We start from the raw sequence: 16628 nt of genomic DNA, 5'->3' as shown, positions 1-16628 counted from the left end.
GGATCTCCGCAGGATACCCTCCATTTTGTATTCTTTTGTCTATTATATGAATACCCGCGGGCAGTTTTCTTAAAAACCATCCTAAGAGTGAATAAATTTACCCAAGTCAGGGTAGCACTCTTATACCTGAAACTCTCCTCGGAACCCCTTACCTTGTGTTGCACCGTGAACTTTTTAAGACTAGCTGCAAAATTAAGGAAGTCTAGACGTGAGGTGTAAGCAACTTTGCTTGTTGGGCACAGAGGGTTGGGTTTTATGATTAAAAGTTCCCTCTTAAAACTTGTATATATATTCTGCACACAACAGTAGACCTTACCGAGGACGTATGTAAATTATGAATTGTATGGTACAGTGTATTTGGGATGTTTTATGATGTTTTAATATGTTATAGCTTATTTTATAAGGTATTGTTTTAAACCGGCTATGATCATGCATTTTAAATAATTTCACTGTGTTGGTATCTCGTACTTTATAGCTATTAGCACCCTGCACTTTAAAATTCTATGAATTCTCAGCCTTTTTATTAGTTCTCGTGTAATCCTGTTATTAAGGCCCCGGACAGACCCTGTAGAAATTACTTATTTTAATTATTTTAAGATCATTTGCTCATATTATTGTATTGTGAAATGTGTAAATGCATTGTTCTTTTCTTGGATGTTTCAATATCCGAATAAAGATATTTTGATGATGATTGGAAGACGCTCAAGTCCAAATGGGACATTGATGTGGGTAATGTATTATAACTGTAGGAGGCAGGATAATGGACAGTAAACACATCCTTAATAGGGGAGAAGGTAAACACTTCCATTTTTGTTGTTGTAAGCAAACTTTATTGGTCATTTGAAAGACAATGCATCATACAATACAGGCGGTTGCTCAACTTGGCAAGCCAGCTAAAGCACACATCTGATACATATGCAATTTGAGAGTACTATGTTAATGTCCATATCCTGACTCCACATCCTCAGGAGCTTCAGTAGTAGGTGTTTGCTAAGCACATGCCTACAAGTGAAACAGTACATAATTCAACCCCCTTTCCCACCCTCCAAACAGTAACTTCCACCCTCCTCTACCCCCCCCCCCCCCCCCCCAGGCGTGTCTTGGGTTATTAAGCACTTCATTCACCCCCGGCTATCCTCGGTCTCACTCTTCTGAAATGTCATTGAGCTGCTTGAACTGCAGCATCAAAGCCTCCCACGCCCTGGCTGCGTCTAATGTCTTCTCGCTCCCATTCAGCTTAGCGTCCCGCACGCAAACCGTTCCTTCACAGCCTGCCCAACGCTCAAATTCTCTTCTCCACCTGCTTATGCTGGGACCCCCCCTCGCTTTCCAGTGACTCGTGATATCTCGCTTTGCTAATACTAAGCCTACATCCTGAAATTTGCTGGTGAATTTGTTCTTGGAAGTATGTGGAAATCTGTGTAGTAAGCAATATCCTGCTGTTATATATTAACTTCTTTCTCGGTAATTTCCGCAAAAAATTTCAGTCACCTCCCGCTAGTAATTCTCTATTTCTGGGCAATTCCAGAACATATGAAGGAACTCCGCTCCTACTTCGCCACAGCGGGAACACGCGACAGTAGCTATGTTAAAATACTTATTAATGTGCCCTGGGGTAAGGTACGCCCGATGGAATACGTAAAAATTAACCAGCTGAAATCGGGCATTCCTAGTGACCTCGCTTACCCTTTCCGTTAATTGTCCCCATGTTTTTTCCCCAAAGGGTTCTCCTAAGCCCTCTTCCCATTTCTGTTGTAATTCACTAAGTGGAAGGAGTATTGCACGGCTCAGCCTTCTGTACAAACAGGCGACCGCCTTAAATGTCCCCGCTGCCATTACCCATATTGGCAACCTTCATCTAATCCAGGTTCAGTAAGGCCAGCTCCCCAATGCTTATGTATTGCTGCAGTTAAGGGCGCATGTGGCACGAAGTCACCCCATGGCATCCCATTATACTCATTAAATTCTTCAAAGGGTAATAACATGCCATCCTGATACAATTAATTGCCCTATGGTGAGCACTCCAGCCTCCTCCCATGTTCCTAGGCTCCTCCAGTCTGCCCTATGAGGCAATGCCATACAATACTTTAATGGTATCTCCGGTGTATAAGGGCATCTCACTTTATCCCTTTGCGACCTTCTGACCCAACATTTGTGGGCCACATGCTCTTCCGCATTAATTTCTCTCTCTGATACAGGTAGTTTCAACACTGTTCTGGGAAGGAGGTCCGGAGTGGGGATTCCATCACCCTGCTGTACTGTTCCCTGAAGTTGGCTGGACACCCATTTCGTTAGCCATTGCAGTTGAGCTGCAATATAATAGTATTCAAAGTCTGGCACCGCCAGTCCCCTATCCATCTTGGGCCTTATTAAGGTCACCAAAGCCACTCTCCTCCTTCCTGCCCCCCACAGGAATTCAGTCACCATTGTCCGGAGCTGTTTGAACCGATCCACTGGGATCCATATTGGCAGAATCCCAGAGATCTAGAGGAGTCTTTGAAGAGGCCCCATCTTTAGCAAAGACGTCCTGCCCGCCACAGAAAGAGGGAGGGTTCCCCAGAATTCGAAATTGGCTTTCGTTCCCCGTATAATCTTCCCCACGTTGCCCTCCCGGAGATCTGTTTTATCATGGTATATTTGTACCCCTAGATATGGGATACATCAAGGTAAACACTTCCATAATAGGGGAGAAGAGTGTGGAGCATTGATTGCATGGAAGTGAAACCGAACAGGGAACCAAGGGGAGATCTTTGACATTTGGAGGTAGCAGGATAATTGAGGCAATAACCTTTCACACTGGAAACGCATTCGGGAATCAATGAGAAAGGAGAGATACTAGAATGTTAAAATAAAGGGGTGGTTGGGGCATGTAAACCATGTTTTATTGGAGCCTGCCCTGTGACGTTACTCAGTTGAACCAGTTTAAACAGGGTGAGAGATAAAGGGTAGGTCACTTGAGCGGCTGCTTTCAAGTCGGCTGCACAAATGTAGACCAATGAATAAGCACACAACCCTTGGCATCTCCCAAGTATTTATCATTTTATGGTTCCACCCAAATCGATTAAGCCCTATTGGGCCACATTTAACCTATTGAAACATTTAACTTTAGAAGAACAGTACAGAGGAACAGTAAAGAGAAACTGTTCATAGGAGAAATGTAGATGTTATGCAACTCTATGGTCAACACTTATTTTTTTAATTTGGGATATTGGCACCAGTAGAGACAACGTATTTCAGTTGATGTTTTAAAGAGTGGCCCTAGGCATTGAAGTAACAAACCACATCACACATCCTTGCCTACCCAGTTCTTGCCTCTTGCAGATGTTCACTGCATTTGTTTTCCTGTGTATCCTTGCTGCAGCACTTGTTGATGTAAACCGAGCACAGTGATTGATGTTTAAAGCAATCCATAGCCCCTGGAACAGAAAGCAGTTCTCCTGACACTTTTCTTTCTTCAAGCGCCCCAGAATGTGGGGGCAAAACATAATCTAAAAGTTGTAATTTTCAAAAATCTACTAAAGTGTGAAGCTCTTTGTTTGAAATGTGTTGATTTCACTTTGGTTAATAGTATGTCAAATAACATGGCCTCCCTCTTGGCGGTAATGGTGGTTGCTGCCTGGAGGTGACTACCACACTTTAAGGCAGTACCTGGCAGTGTTTTGCTGAAATTAAAGCTTAGACAAAAAATTACTCTACTCTGGTTCTGTTCACATGTTGCCCAATTCCAGTAAGGTCTGTCCACTTAACTAGATGATTTTGTGATACATTTTGCTAGTATGATGGTGGCAATGGGAAGGCATAGTATCATCCAGATCCTGAACAGATGTTTGGTAGTTTTAGTCTAGCTGGTCAGGTAAGGATGCATTGGTGCTGGGTTGTTTCCTAGTTACCCACTAGGGTTGCATGAGGCAGATCCATTGGGTGTCCTTTCCTTTGCTGGAGAGGTAGCTTAAGGGGCTGCCTTCCCTGGGAGGATCACACATTGCATTTCCCTTTGCCAAGCTGTATGAATACCAATCTGGTACACTGTCCCCTATCCCCCATAGGTGTCAAATAAGCCATTAGGCACAAAACAGATAAAATGGCCATATTGGCTCATACCATGGCAGAAAAGGAAACCTTATTGCAATCATTTTCTGACAGTGTTGCTGCCCTATGATGATAAATATTGCTGTAATATAGAGCATTATGTCGGGCTGAATTCAAGAGTTTTTTTGGTAACTTATTTTTGTACTGCAATTTGTAAAACACTCTATTACAAGAGTCTTACTTTGTATTTAATATGTTGGTTACCTCTGTAGTAAGCAATTTAGTGTAAATATTTTTTTGGCATCTAGTCTCAAATCTTCCCTAGAAAACAATACCACCAACCATTGCTCAACACTTCTCACTGAATATCAACAATATCACTGAGTATGATGAGTAACAAAGTCCAATACCACAGTGATTGCTTGAAGGCGACATGCAGCTTGCTATATAGAGCAACTACCTGGCTGCTAACAGTGTTGTCTACTTTCAGTTCTACATTTGCTGTTTCGAAGTTCTATCATCCAAATTGGGCATTGGCAGAGATGCTGTACTATGTGAGACCGAGGAAGGGAGAGAGGTAGAGGTAGAATGGAGGGCGGGAGCAATTTTTGTTAATGAGAACCATGACAGTCCAACCTGTGGGTGCTGCTCAGGCTACTCAGCTACGCATGGCTACCAAAGGTGTTAGCCCGCAAACATTGAATTCGATTATGGGAAAGGCTCCCATCAGCCGGGAGCAATTCCCGTAATGGACAGCACAAAAAACAGCACAGCTTGAAGCAGTCTTTCCCCATACGGGCCCTCAGGAAAAACATTGAATACTGACTATTTGCTTTCCGATGGGGATGGCTCCCCAGTTAGAAGATTGTGCCACTTGGGGTACAGTCTTCACTGCCAAATACACCAGAACACAGGGTATCCCTTCAATAGCAGTCATACCAGATGTACTGAAACAGATTCAGAATGAGTACGGGGCAGAGCCTGCCTTAAATCTAGGAAGGAAACTGATTGCAATTTTGCCCAGGTATCTACCATTATGTTGAGCAACATAAAAGGGGAGGCAGCATCGTTGGCTGTACACCAATGCCTGAGGGAATTTACACCCGCACAGCAGGAGCGCGAATTACCTAAGATTATCGAAAATACATATGCCTCTCTAGGCAGACATAATCTGGGAACCAAACATGGGAAACCAATAGTTAAGAGTAGCTCTAAAAGAGATAACTGTAAGCAAGCACCCAATTCTTCAAAGAAGAAATGGGATAATAAACAAAAAAATAAATCAAACAAAACACAGTCACGGGGTGAGTCTCCTCAACAGGAACACACTGACCGGAGATATAATTTGCAAAAACCAGGACCACATTAGAAAGCCTGACAATTATCTGGATACTGATACACGTGCATCTCGTTCCTTTCAGGAAACATCCGAAAAAGTGTTTGGAGAGAGACAGGCGGTCAGAGTACAAATCGGAAGAGTGAATCAAGCCAAAAAGGGAGACACATTGCACTTTGGACTACATCATTAAACAGGAAGGAAAAGACTACAAAACCTCAATTTAAAAAGATAGTAGCCAGTATTAAAATTAGAAATGCCCAGGCTACTGAGGACTCTACTTCTGAACGGGGAATGGGCAGTGACGATGCTGGACAGCGCGGCCGAAGTTACCATAGCTTGCCAGATCCTGATGGACTTTCTGTGGGTAGTAGAGCTGAGTGAGCATATCATGGTGGAAACACCTGATACAAGGGTAAGTGTCCCTCATCATTTATATGAAATAACGCTCCAAATGGAGGGGGACATACCCAGGAAAGTGAAGGGTCTCTTTTGGGAGAATCTGACCTATGGTTACGTCATTCTTTTGGCTGAAAAGGATTGGTCACCTGAGTTTGTAATGGATTGCTCAATGGGAGAAGAAGTGATTTTACCTGCTTTTTCTGACCTCGTACCCGAATCAGTTAAAAATTCATACACGCAGGAGTGGGTGTTAGTGTTAATTTCTGCATTTTACCACAACCATGTTGGGTGGGATGTGGAGTCACCTCATCAAGAAATCCCATTAAAATTAATTCCTCAACCTCAGAGACCATACCCGATTAAACATGAGGCAAAGAAATAAGTCGGGGAGATTCTAGATCAACTTAATTACGAGGGTGTGATGGAGACTTGCACCTCTCCTATGAACAATCCCTTGCTTCAGTAATGAAACACGATAATTCATATTGTCTAGTCTTAATTAAAGACATATAAAAGTATTCACGCACACATTTGCAGTACAGAATGCACACAGCTCCACCCTAATGAATAACAGTGAAGGCAAAAGCCTGGCGGCACAATCTTTCGAAAAATGTGTGCTGCTTCAACCTCTGACGACACTGAAAAGACTGCAATCCATTTTAGGATTCTTGAATTTTGGCAGAACATACATTTTGGATTATGCAGAAAGGGTGAAACCTTCTACGATTTAAAAACCTTTCTAAAACCTAATTAGACCTGATTTTTCAGTACATCATTGGACACAGGAACATACTGATATCCTATGTTACGTACAAGCTGACATGATCGCTTCCAAACATTTACACTCACTAACCTGGTGATCCGCATAGTCGCTGGACCAACCGGGTACAACTACAGTACCTATTGCATACACATTATATTTGTACACAAACGCTAAAATGCGTTTTGCACCAACAGAAAAAAATACTCACAGCAGTACAGACTGCTGTAGTGAGAGAGAGAGAGCACTAGCACCGGGGAAATGCATAATTATCGTAACCCCGGTACCGACCCTGGAGGCCGTTACGAAGGCAAGAATTCTGAATCCTAAAGCACTGCATTCACGATTGATTCAATGGGCTAACTCTCTCACTGCAACAGATGTAGATTACAGATTTGATTCTACATTACAAAAACAAGCATTCCTACAGTATGAATACGAATATCCTCTACCGAATGAAATAATGCCTCTAGATCAATATGAATGCATTGTTTATACCGATGGATCTGCCCAGCCGGCTGTAGGAACGAAACAGCAATATTCAGCGGCATGCGCAATTGTAAAAGGGCGCATGCAGGATGGAAAGTTTCTTCCTGGAAAAACACACACACAGTCGCTAGGAGACTGTACGGCGCAGCTGGAAGAACTAAAAGCCCTGATACTGGCACTACAAAATACGAACACAAATTTCCCACACTCATAGTGTGTGATTAATTTTATTGTGTTCAGTCCTATAATGAATATTTACATTATTGGGATCAGAATCGATTTAGGGATTCCAAAGGTTGCTCAGTGAAGCACAAAATGCTCTGGGAACAAGTGGCAAAGCTGAAAGAAAGCCTGCCACGGGCTCATGTTATTCATTCATTGAGTCATCAACGTGTTGGCGTTCCCATTGAAGGGAATTCAATGGTGGCTGAGGCCACCAAGGCAACAGTGCATACTGCTGCAGTTGCTGCAATAACTCGATCTAGCACGAGAATAGATGGAACAACTATGATAGCTGTCAATACCACGCGCAACAGCTCTGCCCAGCCAGAAGGCTTTCCACCCAAGTACTCCTACAAATTAGATGTGCAAAACATTCCATATGCTACAATTCCAGAAGTGGGGGACAGAGTAATACCAAACACTGATCACAGATTGGGATTAATACTAGCTGCACATGAGGGTCTGGGTTCAGCACACGCAGGGATCTCTGCTACGGTTTCACTACTAAAGCAGCGCTATTAGTGGCCAGGTCTAGCTAAACAGAGCAGGGACTTTGTCCTCAAATGTGACATCTGCCAGCAGATGAAGGAGTCCACTGCAGCACATCCACTGCAGGCATCTTTATTGATCTTAGACAAACCTCTCATGTGTGTCTATTTGGATCACTGCAGCCCCTTGCACTCTGACGGGGCTTACAAGTATAGTGGATTCATGCTCTAGGTTCCTATAGGTTTGGCCACAGTGCTCGGCTGACGCTCAAACTGTTAGAAAGGATTTGCAAGTCTTTATCTGGATATGCACAATTGGCACACTATATTTCAATCCGGGCCTGTCGTTTAGCTCTCAGGCTTACAGAGAAGCCATGGGAAGTTTGGGTGTGACCATGCTGTTTAACTCCTTTCCCTGTCATCCTGAGGGAAATTCAGTAGCCGAGAGGAAGAAATGTCCTTAACAGCAAGGTTATTAGGCTCAGGCAGCAGTTGGGTCAATCATCTATATGGGGTCCAGAGGGCACTTAACAACATGCCAAGAAAATCCCTGGGGGGGTCGAACTCCTTGTGAGCTCCTGTTTGGTGTAGGGATGTGGGTACCCGACCTCCATAGTGTCAGCACAGTGGCGGCTGAAAAACCATTTGACCTCAATGATCGTTTGGATGTTTACACAGTACCTTAAAGAATACGAGCTTTACAAAACAATGTCCAAATAAAACGCACCGCCACCGGGGAAATGAAAACAGTAACAGCAAGACCCGCCTGGGTACCGGAGATTGGGGAACTGGTCAGAGAGAAAATAGTGGACAAAAAAGAATTTGGGCCATCTTTGGGCCTGTACCTGTCCTAGCTGTCGAGGTAAACATAACTGTCCTACTCCTACCTCTTGCTGGCTGTCAAGGCAAAGGCTTGTCTTAATTGATCTGATCAAACCACCTTATGTGGCCAATTTTCAACATTAGGCCACGTGGGCTCCTGGGTAGCTGTCTCACTTCTCTCGCTACCGTATAGGAAGTTCAGATGGAAGTTTTAATAACGACTGAAGACTCCACGTGGGCTCCTGGGTAGCTGTCTCACTTCTCTCGCTACCGTATAGGAAGTTCAGATGGAAGTTTTAATAACGACTGAAGACTCCACTTTCCAAAGAGAAGCTGTGAACGACAATGAAATTATGCAGAAATTTCAGTTCGGAAAATTGACGATGTCTTTGTCAACATGCCCCAGATCGAGTCATCTACCAGTTCTACAAAACCTGCTGAGATGCCAAGACTAGACCGGACGGTGTGAACTTGGTTATTAAATGACATGCATCATCACACCCTGAACGAAGAGACTTGTCCCTGGTGAACATTACAGCTGTTCCAGTTCCTGAAGGAATTGTATGGGATAGGGTATTGTATGATGTATATGGTCCTACTGAACTTTTGAAAATTCTTTATTTGTTCAAAATTTCTTTAGTGACATTATCACCTCTAGTACTTTCTCTGATGATTGGGACATTGAAACTGTACGAAATTTGCTTTCAGATTTAGAGCAATCTGCTGCATTTCAAATTATGAATTATGATTGTACAAGAAATTTTGGAGACCTGTTCTGTTACCAGCAGTATGATCACCATTTTTTACATAAAGCCAGTATCCCATGCACTCTTTATAATTACACACAGTGGGAACACTGCCCAACACCACCTAAAGGTAATTCAAAGACGTTTGCACAGAAGTTTGCTTATGTTTCATGTTTTGAAACATCAGACTCAGCCTTGTACTTTTACAGGCTCCCACTTACACCTACAAAGAAAAATATGCTAATAAAAACACCAAGCTGATCTACTCTGCTCCTTTATTTTCCAACGGTCTATACAGAGTTTCGACTTTTGAAAAGACATAATAGACACAAAATCTACCTGGGGGACAAAAGATTGGCAGGTTCAGGGCATAGAGGCCTTATTTAGAGCATGCCTCATACCAAATCAAATGATTTTCCTGAACAAGACAGTGCAACAAACTTCTTGTCTAAGTATGGCGAAAACAAAAGGTTTGAATGCACCTCGTATTCCCACGTTTCGAGAATTTGCAGCACTTTACATACTTTAGTGAGAATACACTAGACACCATGATATGGAATGGTTCTTTCAATTCATCAGATCCCAATTCGACTGGTTGGTTGGTTTGGACTGTGGAAACAAATTGGTGTCAATCTAGAGTCCTGGGCAACACCAAAGGGTTTTGGATCAATAGGCCTGATCAAAGATATGTATAGATAGAACACTTAAGGGTGGTCATGTCATGCAGTGTTGGGAAGTTATGCCTAGATTGTCTAAAGACCTCAACCCTCTCCCAGGTGAAACAACACTTGTCCCTCCTTTCTGATGACATAGATCTTGTTTTTTTTTTTTACTAGGTTCCTCAGAACCCATGTCAAAAGCGCCTTTTGTACGGAATATACAATGAGCTGTGGAAGATTTCTCAACAGGAAACTGCTGAGAGATTGCATGAGATTGATTGGATTAATTTAAAAAAGGCTTTGGCTCTGGTTCACAACGGTATGACCACTTTATCATCCAGAATATATTCTCTGGGCAACATAGTGTCTTCCTCAATTGACACAATGGAACACAATATGTCAATATTAGAGCATGGACAGTCACAATTACAGTCAATATTAATATTGAGCTGAACATTACAAACGTTACGTTCTGGCCACATGCCATGGCGTTACAACAACAGTACAAATCTGTTGTCAGCATACGATCTAATCGAAAGATGGATGACAATGACATGTAGAGAAGCGAAATATACCATGGTGCACATTGAAAAATTAGACCAATTACCTTTCATCGTGGCTGAGACACCATCCACTGACTGGATACTCCATGGTTACATCACCCTACCGGTCACAAACTTTCAATTACAAAATTGCCTCCAATACCAACAGGTAGGCAGATATCAAGCCCTAGGGGAAGGATATGTGCATGAGTATTGGGCATTACCGTTCAGGTATAGATGCAGTTTTTCTTAGTGGCCCCGACTGTGAAGACGCATTAAGCGGTTCTTTGGTTTGCAAGGACATTTCTCTCTATGGAGCATGCAATGCTTCAATGGCGAACTTGTCTTGTTATCTGAAGGCTCCCCAGCTGCTGTGATTCATCCTGTGTTCAGGCTGCTCTCAAATGGGAGCTATTTAATGCGGAATGATCAAGATTGCTGCGGAATAGACCCGGGCATCGCTTATCTAGCGACAGTTTATTCCATAGTCACTTGTTGTACACAGGTACTGTTTCCACCTGCCTGCACAGTTAGGGAGGCAGCGCTATGGCCTTCAATAAATGCTTCCAACATAAAATTTGACTCCCTGAGCAAATTGCAAGCCATCCTTTTACAGAAGTGGTCTTAACTTGAGCCAAAGAGACATTTGATCTCCGGGTTGCAAGGTCCTCGTCTGAGATACAGACCCTACTCCACACTAACTTCCTGCTGCATTTTGGGGAGTTGGTCCATCGTATCTTTAACTTGTCTAATACGAAAGGAATAGTTCACTTTTTAAAATGTATCGGTTCTGTCTTGGTTAGCACCTTTCGGATGATATTCGGAGTCATTCCATCTTTCATACACTCCGTGTTGGGCAGCGTTTTTTGAGGCCTCCCGCTGGTCTTGCTACTTGTGGTGGGAATACTGATTTTATTCTATCTGCTCTGCAGTGGATGTCCCAGTTCACCTTGGAAAGGAGACAGCACTGTTATTGCTGTGTTGCTATGAGCGCATGATACACAGCTTCAGCACACCTCTGCTTCAAGAACTGAATGAGCACATCCACAACATCACTAATCTATGCGTACATCACAAGGCTGCTTTCTATTATAAAAGATGAGCATTCCGATAGATTAGTAGAGGAGGTACTTCCACTGACACTGAAGGTCCTTGCATGCTGAGAAATCAACACGCAGCGGTCTGACATATCGTGAGGGTGTCAAGTTAGTGACCAAGATGGGGTCCTTCACTCTATCCCATCAGGTAATGTGGTTGGATCGTATTCTTGGCCCTACACCTATACACACTTGAATTACACTTGGAGTATGTTTCGCATAGTAGGAGTACTCTAGATTACTGCTTTGTTTATATGCCTGCATATATACTATTGTTTAGAACCATGATAGAACTATATCTACTATTTACGCTGTTGGTGCTTGTAATGGCGCTTATCTGTTTCTGTCTACTAATCATTGCAGCACACTTATTTTATGCAAGAATAACGTTGGTTCAATATATATTATTGAAAACGTCCCACGGTGTATTTTATGTACATTTCTCAGAGAATAAGTAAGCACCAGTGACTGAGCGAAAGGTACTGTATTGTTTCCACGATCCCTGAGGGGTCAGGACTGTCATGTTCAGTGGTTGCCAGAACCCCTCGCTCCTTGGTAGGTTAGATGGGCTTACCGTGGCACTGTGAGCTTGCTGGTCTATAGGCCAACATATCTTGCGGTGGTGTCCGGAATCAATCCTGACACCAGGCCCTTAGTTTATGTTGTCCGACCAATGCCAGTTCTACAGATTGGTAGGAACTACACGGCACTTGTATTATTTAAGGTCCGCTCTGTAACGTGATGCACTCAAATACCAAATGAACCATCTGATCATAGAGAAAGATGTGCAGAGAAATCTGATGGCTATTATGGGTGACTGATGTTAGTTGACTGGATAAAATGTGAATTTCCCTCCTCCTTATAACTACAATTCTTACTTTGTTCAGTTTTGGAATTGCAACATATTGAATAGACTGTCAAATCCTTGTAAATTATATTTGAAGTTTTTATAGTTATTTTTGGAAGGATTTGTGAACTACATGCCCTTCTACATAACCATTCTGAATATAGACACCCCTTTATCACTGGGGCACTACATTGTTTTGGTTTTATTTTATCAGGGATATAAGAGGAGTATTCGTAGAATGGTAAGCAGCATAAAACAGAATGTTCAATTCTTGTATTTCCATATTACAGGCAAGTAATCTTTGCCCATTTAGAAATTGTTAAAAATACAAAAAACCATTGAGACTGGTGTTCCTTTTCTTGCAAATTGAAGTTTTAAGCATTGCAACAAAAATATGCATATTCCCTTTGTAAGGAGGTATCAATGACAATGATTTGCTGACATTAAATAAACCCCTCCGACTTCCCCAGTGAAGTTAATTTTTTTCTGGTACGAAATCTGCAAGTCGCCATGTAGACTCATGTTTTTTGCTTTTTGATTTGCTTTGAGGATTACTTGTATAATTTTGTTTACTGTTTGGGTTGAACTCTGGCTTGTGTAAAGTCCCATAATGTGTTTTCAGATGTATTTTCTAAGTTTACTTCTTACCTCTTTATTTTGTGATCATGCTAACCAACTTGGTAAATTCTGTTTAGAGAACAGTCTGAGTAATTGAAATGATTACTCTTCAATGTTCAAAGTTGCAACTCTTGGCGTTCCCATCAACCACACAGGCAATATGTTTTTGTGCAAGATGTCGTACCCCACGGGGTTCCTTAATCTGACTTGGTACTGCACTATTGTGTATTTGTAGTGGAGGGAGGTCACCACTGCATTGTCTGCTATAATAGAAGAAGTCTGAGCAGTCCCCTTGATAGCCCTTATAGGATATATTGAGGATATAGCAGTACTTCATAGAAAATGTGTGGCCTTAACCTTCTTATTAGCAAAATGATCGGTGGCTTGCAGGTGTAGTGGACGAAAAGCACCAAAATCTAAACATTGACTCACTGACCTACTATATGGTAATGTGCCGCTTGATTTTTATGTCGAGCAGCTCGTCCCTGCCACCAGGCCCAGAAGCATTTGGCCACATACCTGCTGCACCGGCTGAAAGAGGCTGCCCAATTGATAAGTACAATGATTCTGGAGGAATTTGTCGGAACATTTCATAGTTTGCTGCTGTACGTGAAATTATTGTGACTGTTTATTATAGTTTACTGATACCTCCCGGCTGATTGTCTCCTTGCCTTCCCACAGGACTATAACTGTGCATGGAATTCTTGGCCGACTATGTTACATAGAGCCACATGTATGACTCACTCCCCATGAACTGTTATAGTTTCATTACAATACCAGTGTTATATTCTGTCATTTGTTTTTTGCCACTGTCCTCTATTTGTTAATCTATTACAAAGATGGAAAAAAAAGTTTTAGAAACAAAAAGAAGAAATCATGCCCTTGAAATGGCTGTGATATTTAGTGCTTCCTGAACAAACAGAAATTCGATATCAATGGAATGCCAAACTATTTGATTGTTTCTCACATTGACATGCCCACTAATATAGTTCTGTTAGGGTGAATGATGGGCTGTTTGTATCAAGGTTACTAATGATGACCACATCTATCATGTTCTGCCTTGAGAAAGGCATCATGCTGGCCCTGCTTTAGTTGTTATTGTGATTTCTGAAGGCTGCATTGGAACAATATATTATGTTCACTGAAACTGTTCAAAACAGAACATTGTATATAGAGAAATTCTGGTGTCTAATTTACCTGACATGTTCATGTGTATGGACAGTGTTTATCAGTTTATAATGTGGCAGACATTCTAAAAGAAAAGTGCATAACAATGGCATGCTCTTCCATGGTGCTGCCATTGAGATTCTATAATTTGACCATTTTTATTGAAAAACAATGTATGTGTTCTGTTCTTCATTAAGTGTTTTTTCTTTCTTTAGGAAGTAGTCTTTCGATTGGGACCTGGGATGTTTCTAATTGGGGGACTCATTCAAATGAAGATTCTGAGACGCAGATGGTATCGTCCACTACAGCTATCACCAAGCCTGTCCGTAGAACCGTGGTAGATGAATCAGAAAATTTCTTCAGTGCCTTTCTAACACCAGTGGATGTTCAGACAATTGCAAGTAGTACAGTGGTTTCTAAACCCCCAAGTAAATCCCAGCGCCCAAAGGAAGATGTTAAAAACACCTTACAGGAACCCGAAGCTATTAACCAGCCAGAAATGCTCAGTACAGAGACTCTGAAAGAGGAAGTGCCCTCTGTAACTGTGCAACCTCATATAATAAGTTCTGATGAACCTCATGAAAATATTGAACCAAATCATGATTTGTTTAAACCTGATGATCAGCACAAAGAAAATGTAAATAAGGTGCCCCTGTCATCCCGAAGTGCCGAAGTATTAAAAACAGATGTTCATGTGGAATATAGCCCAGGAGATGATGACCTGGCAAGTGCACTTAAAAGGCCGTCTGCATCCCTTCCTTCTGAGACAAAAGACAGTGTTCTCATTGTAAAAGAGCCAAAAACTGAAGATAGGCAAAGTAACACCCCTTCACCCCCAATTAGCACGTTCTCCTCAGGAACATCCACAACCAGTGACATCGAAGTGTTGGACCATGACAGTGCAATGAGTGAGAGCTCAGCAAGTTCAAGACAAGAGGCAACAGATTCAAAATCAAGTCTGCACCTAATGCAGACTTCCTTTCAACTTTTATCTGCATCTGCCTGTACTGAATATAGTAATTTGGATGACTTTCCGAAGCTTACAGAGAGTGGCTGCTCTTCTGATGCCTTTGAAAGGATAGACTCCTTTAGTGTACAGTCCATGGACAGCCGTAGTGTAAGTGAAATAAATTCAGATGACGAACTATCAGGGAAGGGCTGTACATTGATATCTGCTGCAGTGAGTCCACCAGCACCCAAAACAGATTCAAGCGATTCATTCGAAAATAAAGCTGATGAAGAGTTCAATGAAACTCTGGTGGTCCAGGTTGTGGAAGAAGCAGAAATGGAGGAAATGGGAAGAAGTGCAACCCCAGTGAACATGGATCAGCCTGACATGCTAGTTTTACCTATTGAAACCAATGAAAAAGAAAGCGTTAACAGGGAACTGGTAGCGGACCTACAGGAATTTCAAACAGAGGATATTTCTGTCACCTGTGAAAATGAAGACACTCAGAAGGTAATGATGTTCCTGAAAATGCTCTTTATGAACATGTCGATAGTATATTTACTTTTTCTCAGTAAGCAGCATTTCAAGCACATATCTATGTTAGTGTGTATACTTATCGGGTAATGGAAGAAAAAGACCATTGTGCCTTTTGAATCTTCCAGTGTAGCGGTGCTAATTAGTCTCAAGCTTTGCTATATCTTTGACTGGCCTTTGTGTCCTAGATATCAACCTCTATTCATGTATTTCTGTTGTTTGGTGTAATTTTCTCCCAAAAGAGCAGAATGTTCTGCAAGCAGCCTGTCTCATAAGTAAGTAAAAAAAAATGAAATTCGATGAAGCTGAATAGAGTCCATCTGTTTCATATCATCATTGGTTCTTAGTCTCCAAATCAGTCAGATTGAAGAATACTTCCATTATCCACAAAGCGTGCCACCATTGATGGCTTGCCCCTTCCACATTCAGTAACTGCTTTTCAGTGCAGCCCCTCTAGTCTACATCGTGCCTTACTGCTGCATCTTTTTTCTATCTAGAAGAAACAGAAAGTGGGCTGGCAGCCCTATGATTTGTGAAACCTACTCGGGAGCTCTTTTGGCCCAGCGTTACTATGATTCAGATAAAGCTAATAAATCTTGCTATTTGCCCAATAATTTAAAGGCCTTCCATCTCGCTATAGTGTGGTATGTGCATATATTTGTGCCATGAGGTCAATTGTGTAGCATAAACTATACTATGCATGCTTACTGAATGGAATCTCTCAGCATATGTTATCATACTGAGACTTTATAATCCAGTCTTGACACAATGGGCTTTTGCTCATGGCCTAGGTAGGATGTCAAACTGCAAAAATAAACCTAAACCTTTCAGCAGCTTCCTGAGAACATTAACTACGCTGCCTCTAGCCAACCTATAGTCCAAATTTATTATCTCTGTTTATACTACAAGTCCAGTAGCATA

General features: G+C 42.0%; 1 protein-coding gene across 1 annotated transcript in view; it reads left to right on the top strand.

The window, feature by feature from the left end:
- Window positions 1-16628, top strand: part of TMF1 (TATA element modulatory factor 1) — a 271023-nt gene that overhangs the window by 26345 nt on the left and 228050 nt on the right. The window contains exon 2 of the mRNA XM_085624782.1: window positions 14440-15683. Coding sequence (XP_085480908.1) covers window positions 14440-15683 — 1244 coding nt within the window. The remainder of the gene's footprint in view (window positions 1-14439; window positions 15684-16628) is intronic.

Source organism: Triturus cristatus, chromosome 9 (genome assembly GCF_964204655.1).
Source record: "Triturus cristatus chromosome 9, aTriCri1.1, whole genome shotgun sequence".
NCBI classification, from domain to species: Eukaryota; Metazoa; Chordata; class Amphibia; order Caudata; family Salamandridae; genus Triturus; species Triturus cristatus.
The sequence above is the reverse complement of the archived record's forward strand: the minus strand, read 5'-3'. Positions and strand labels throughout refer to the sequence as shown.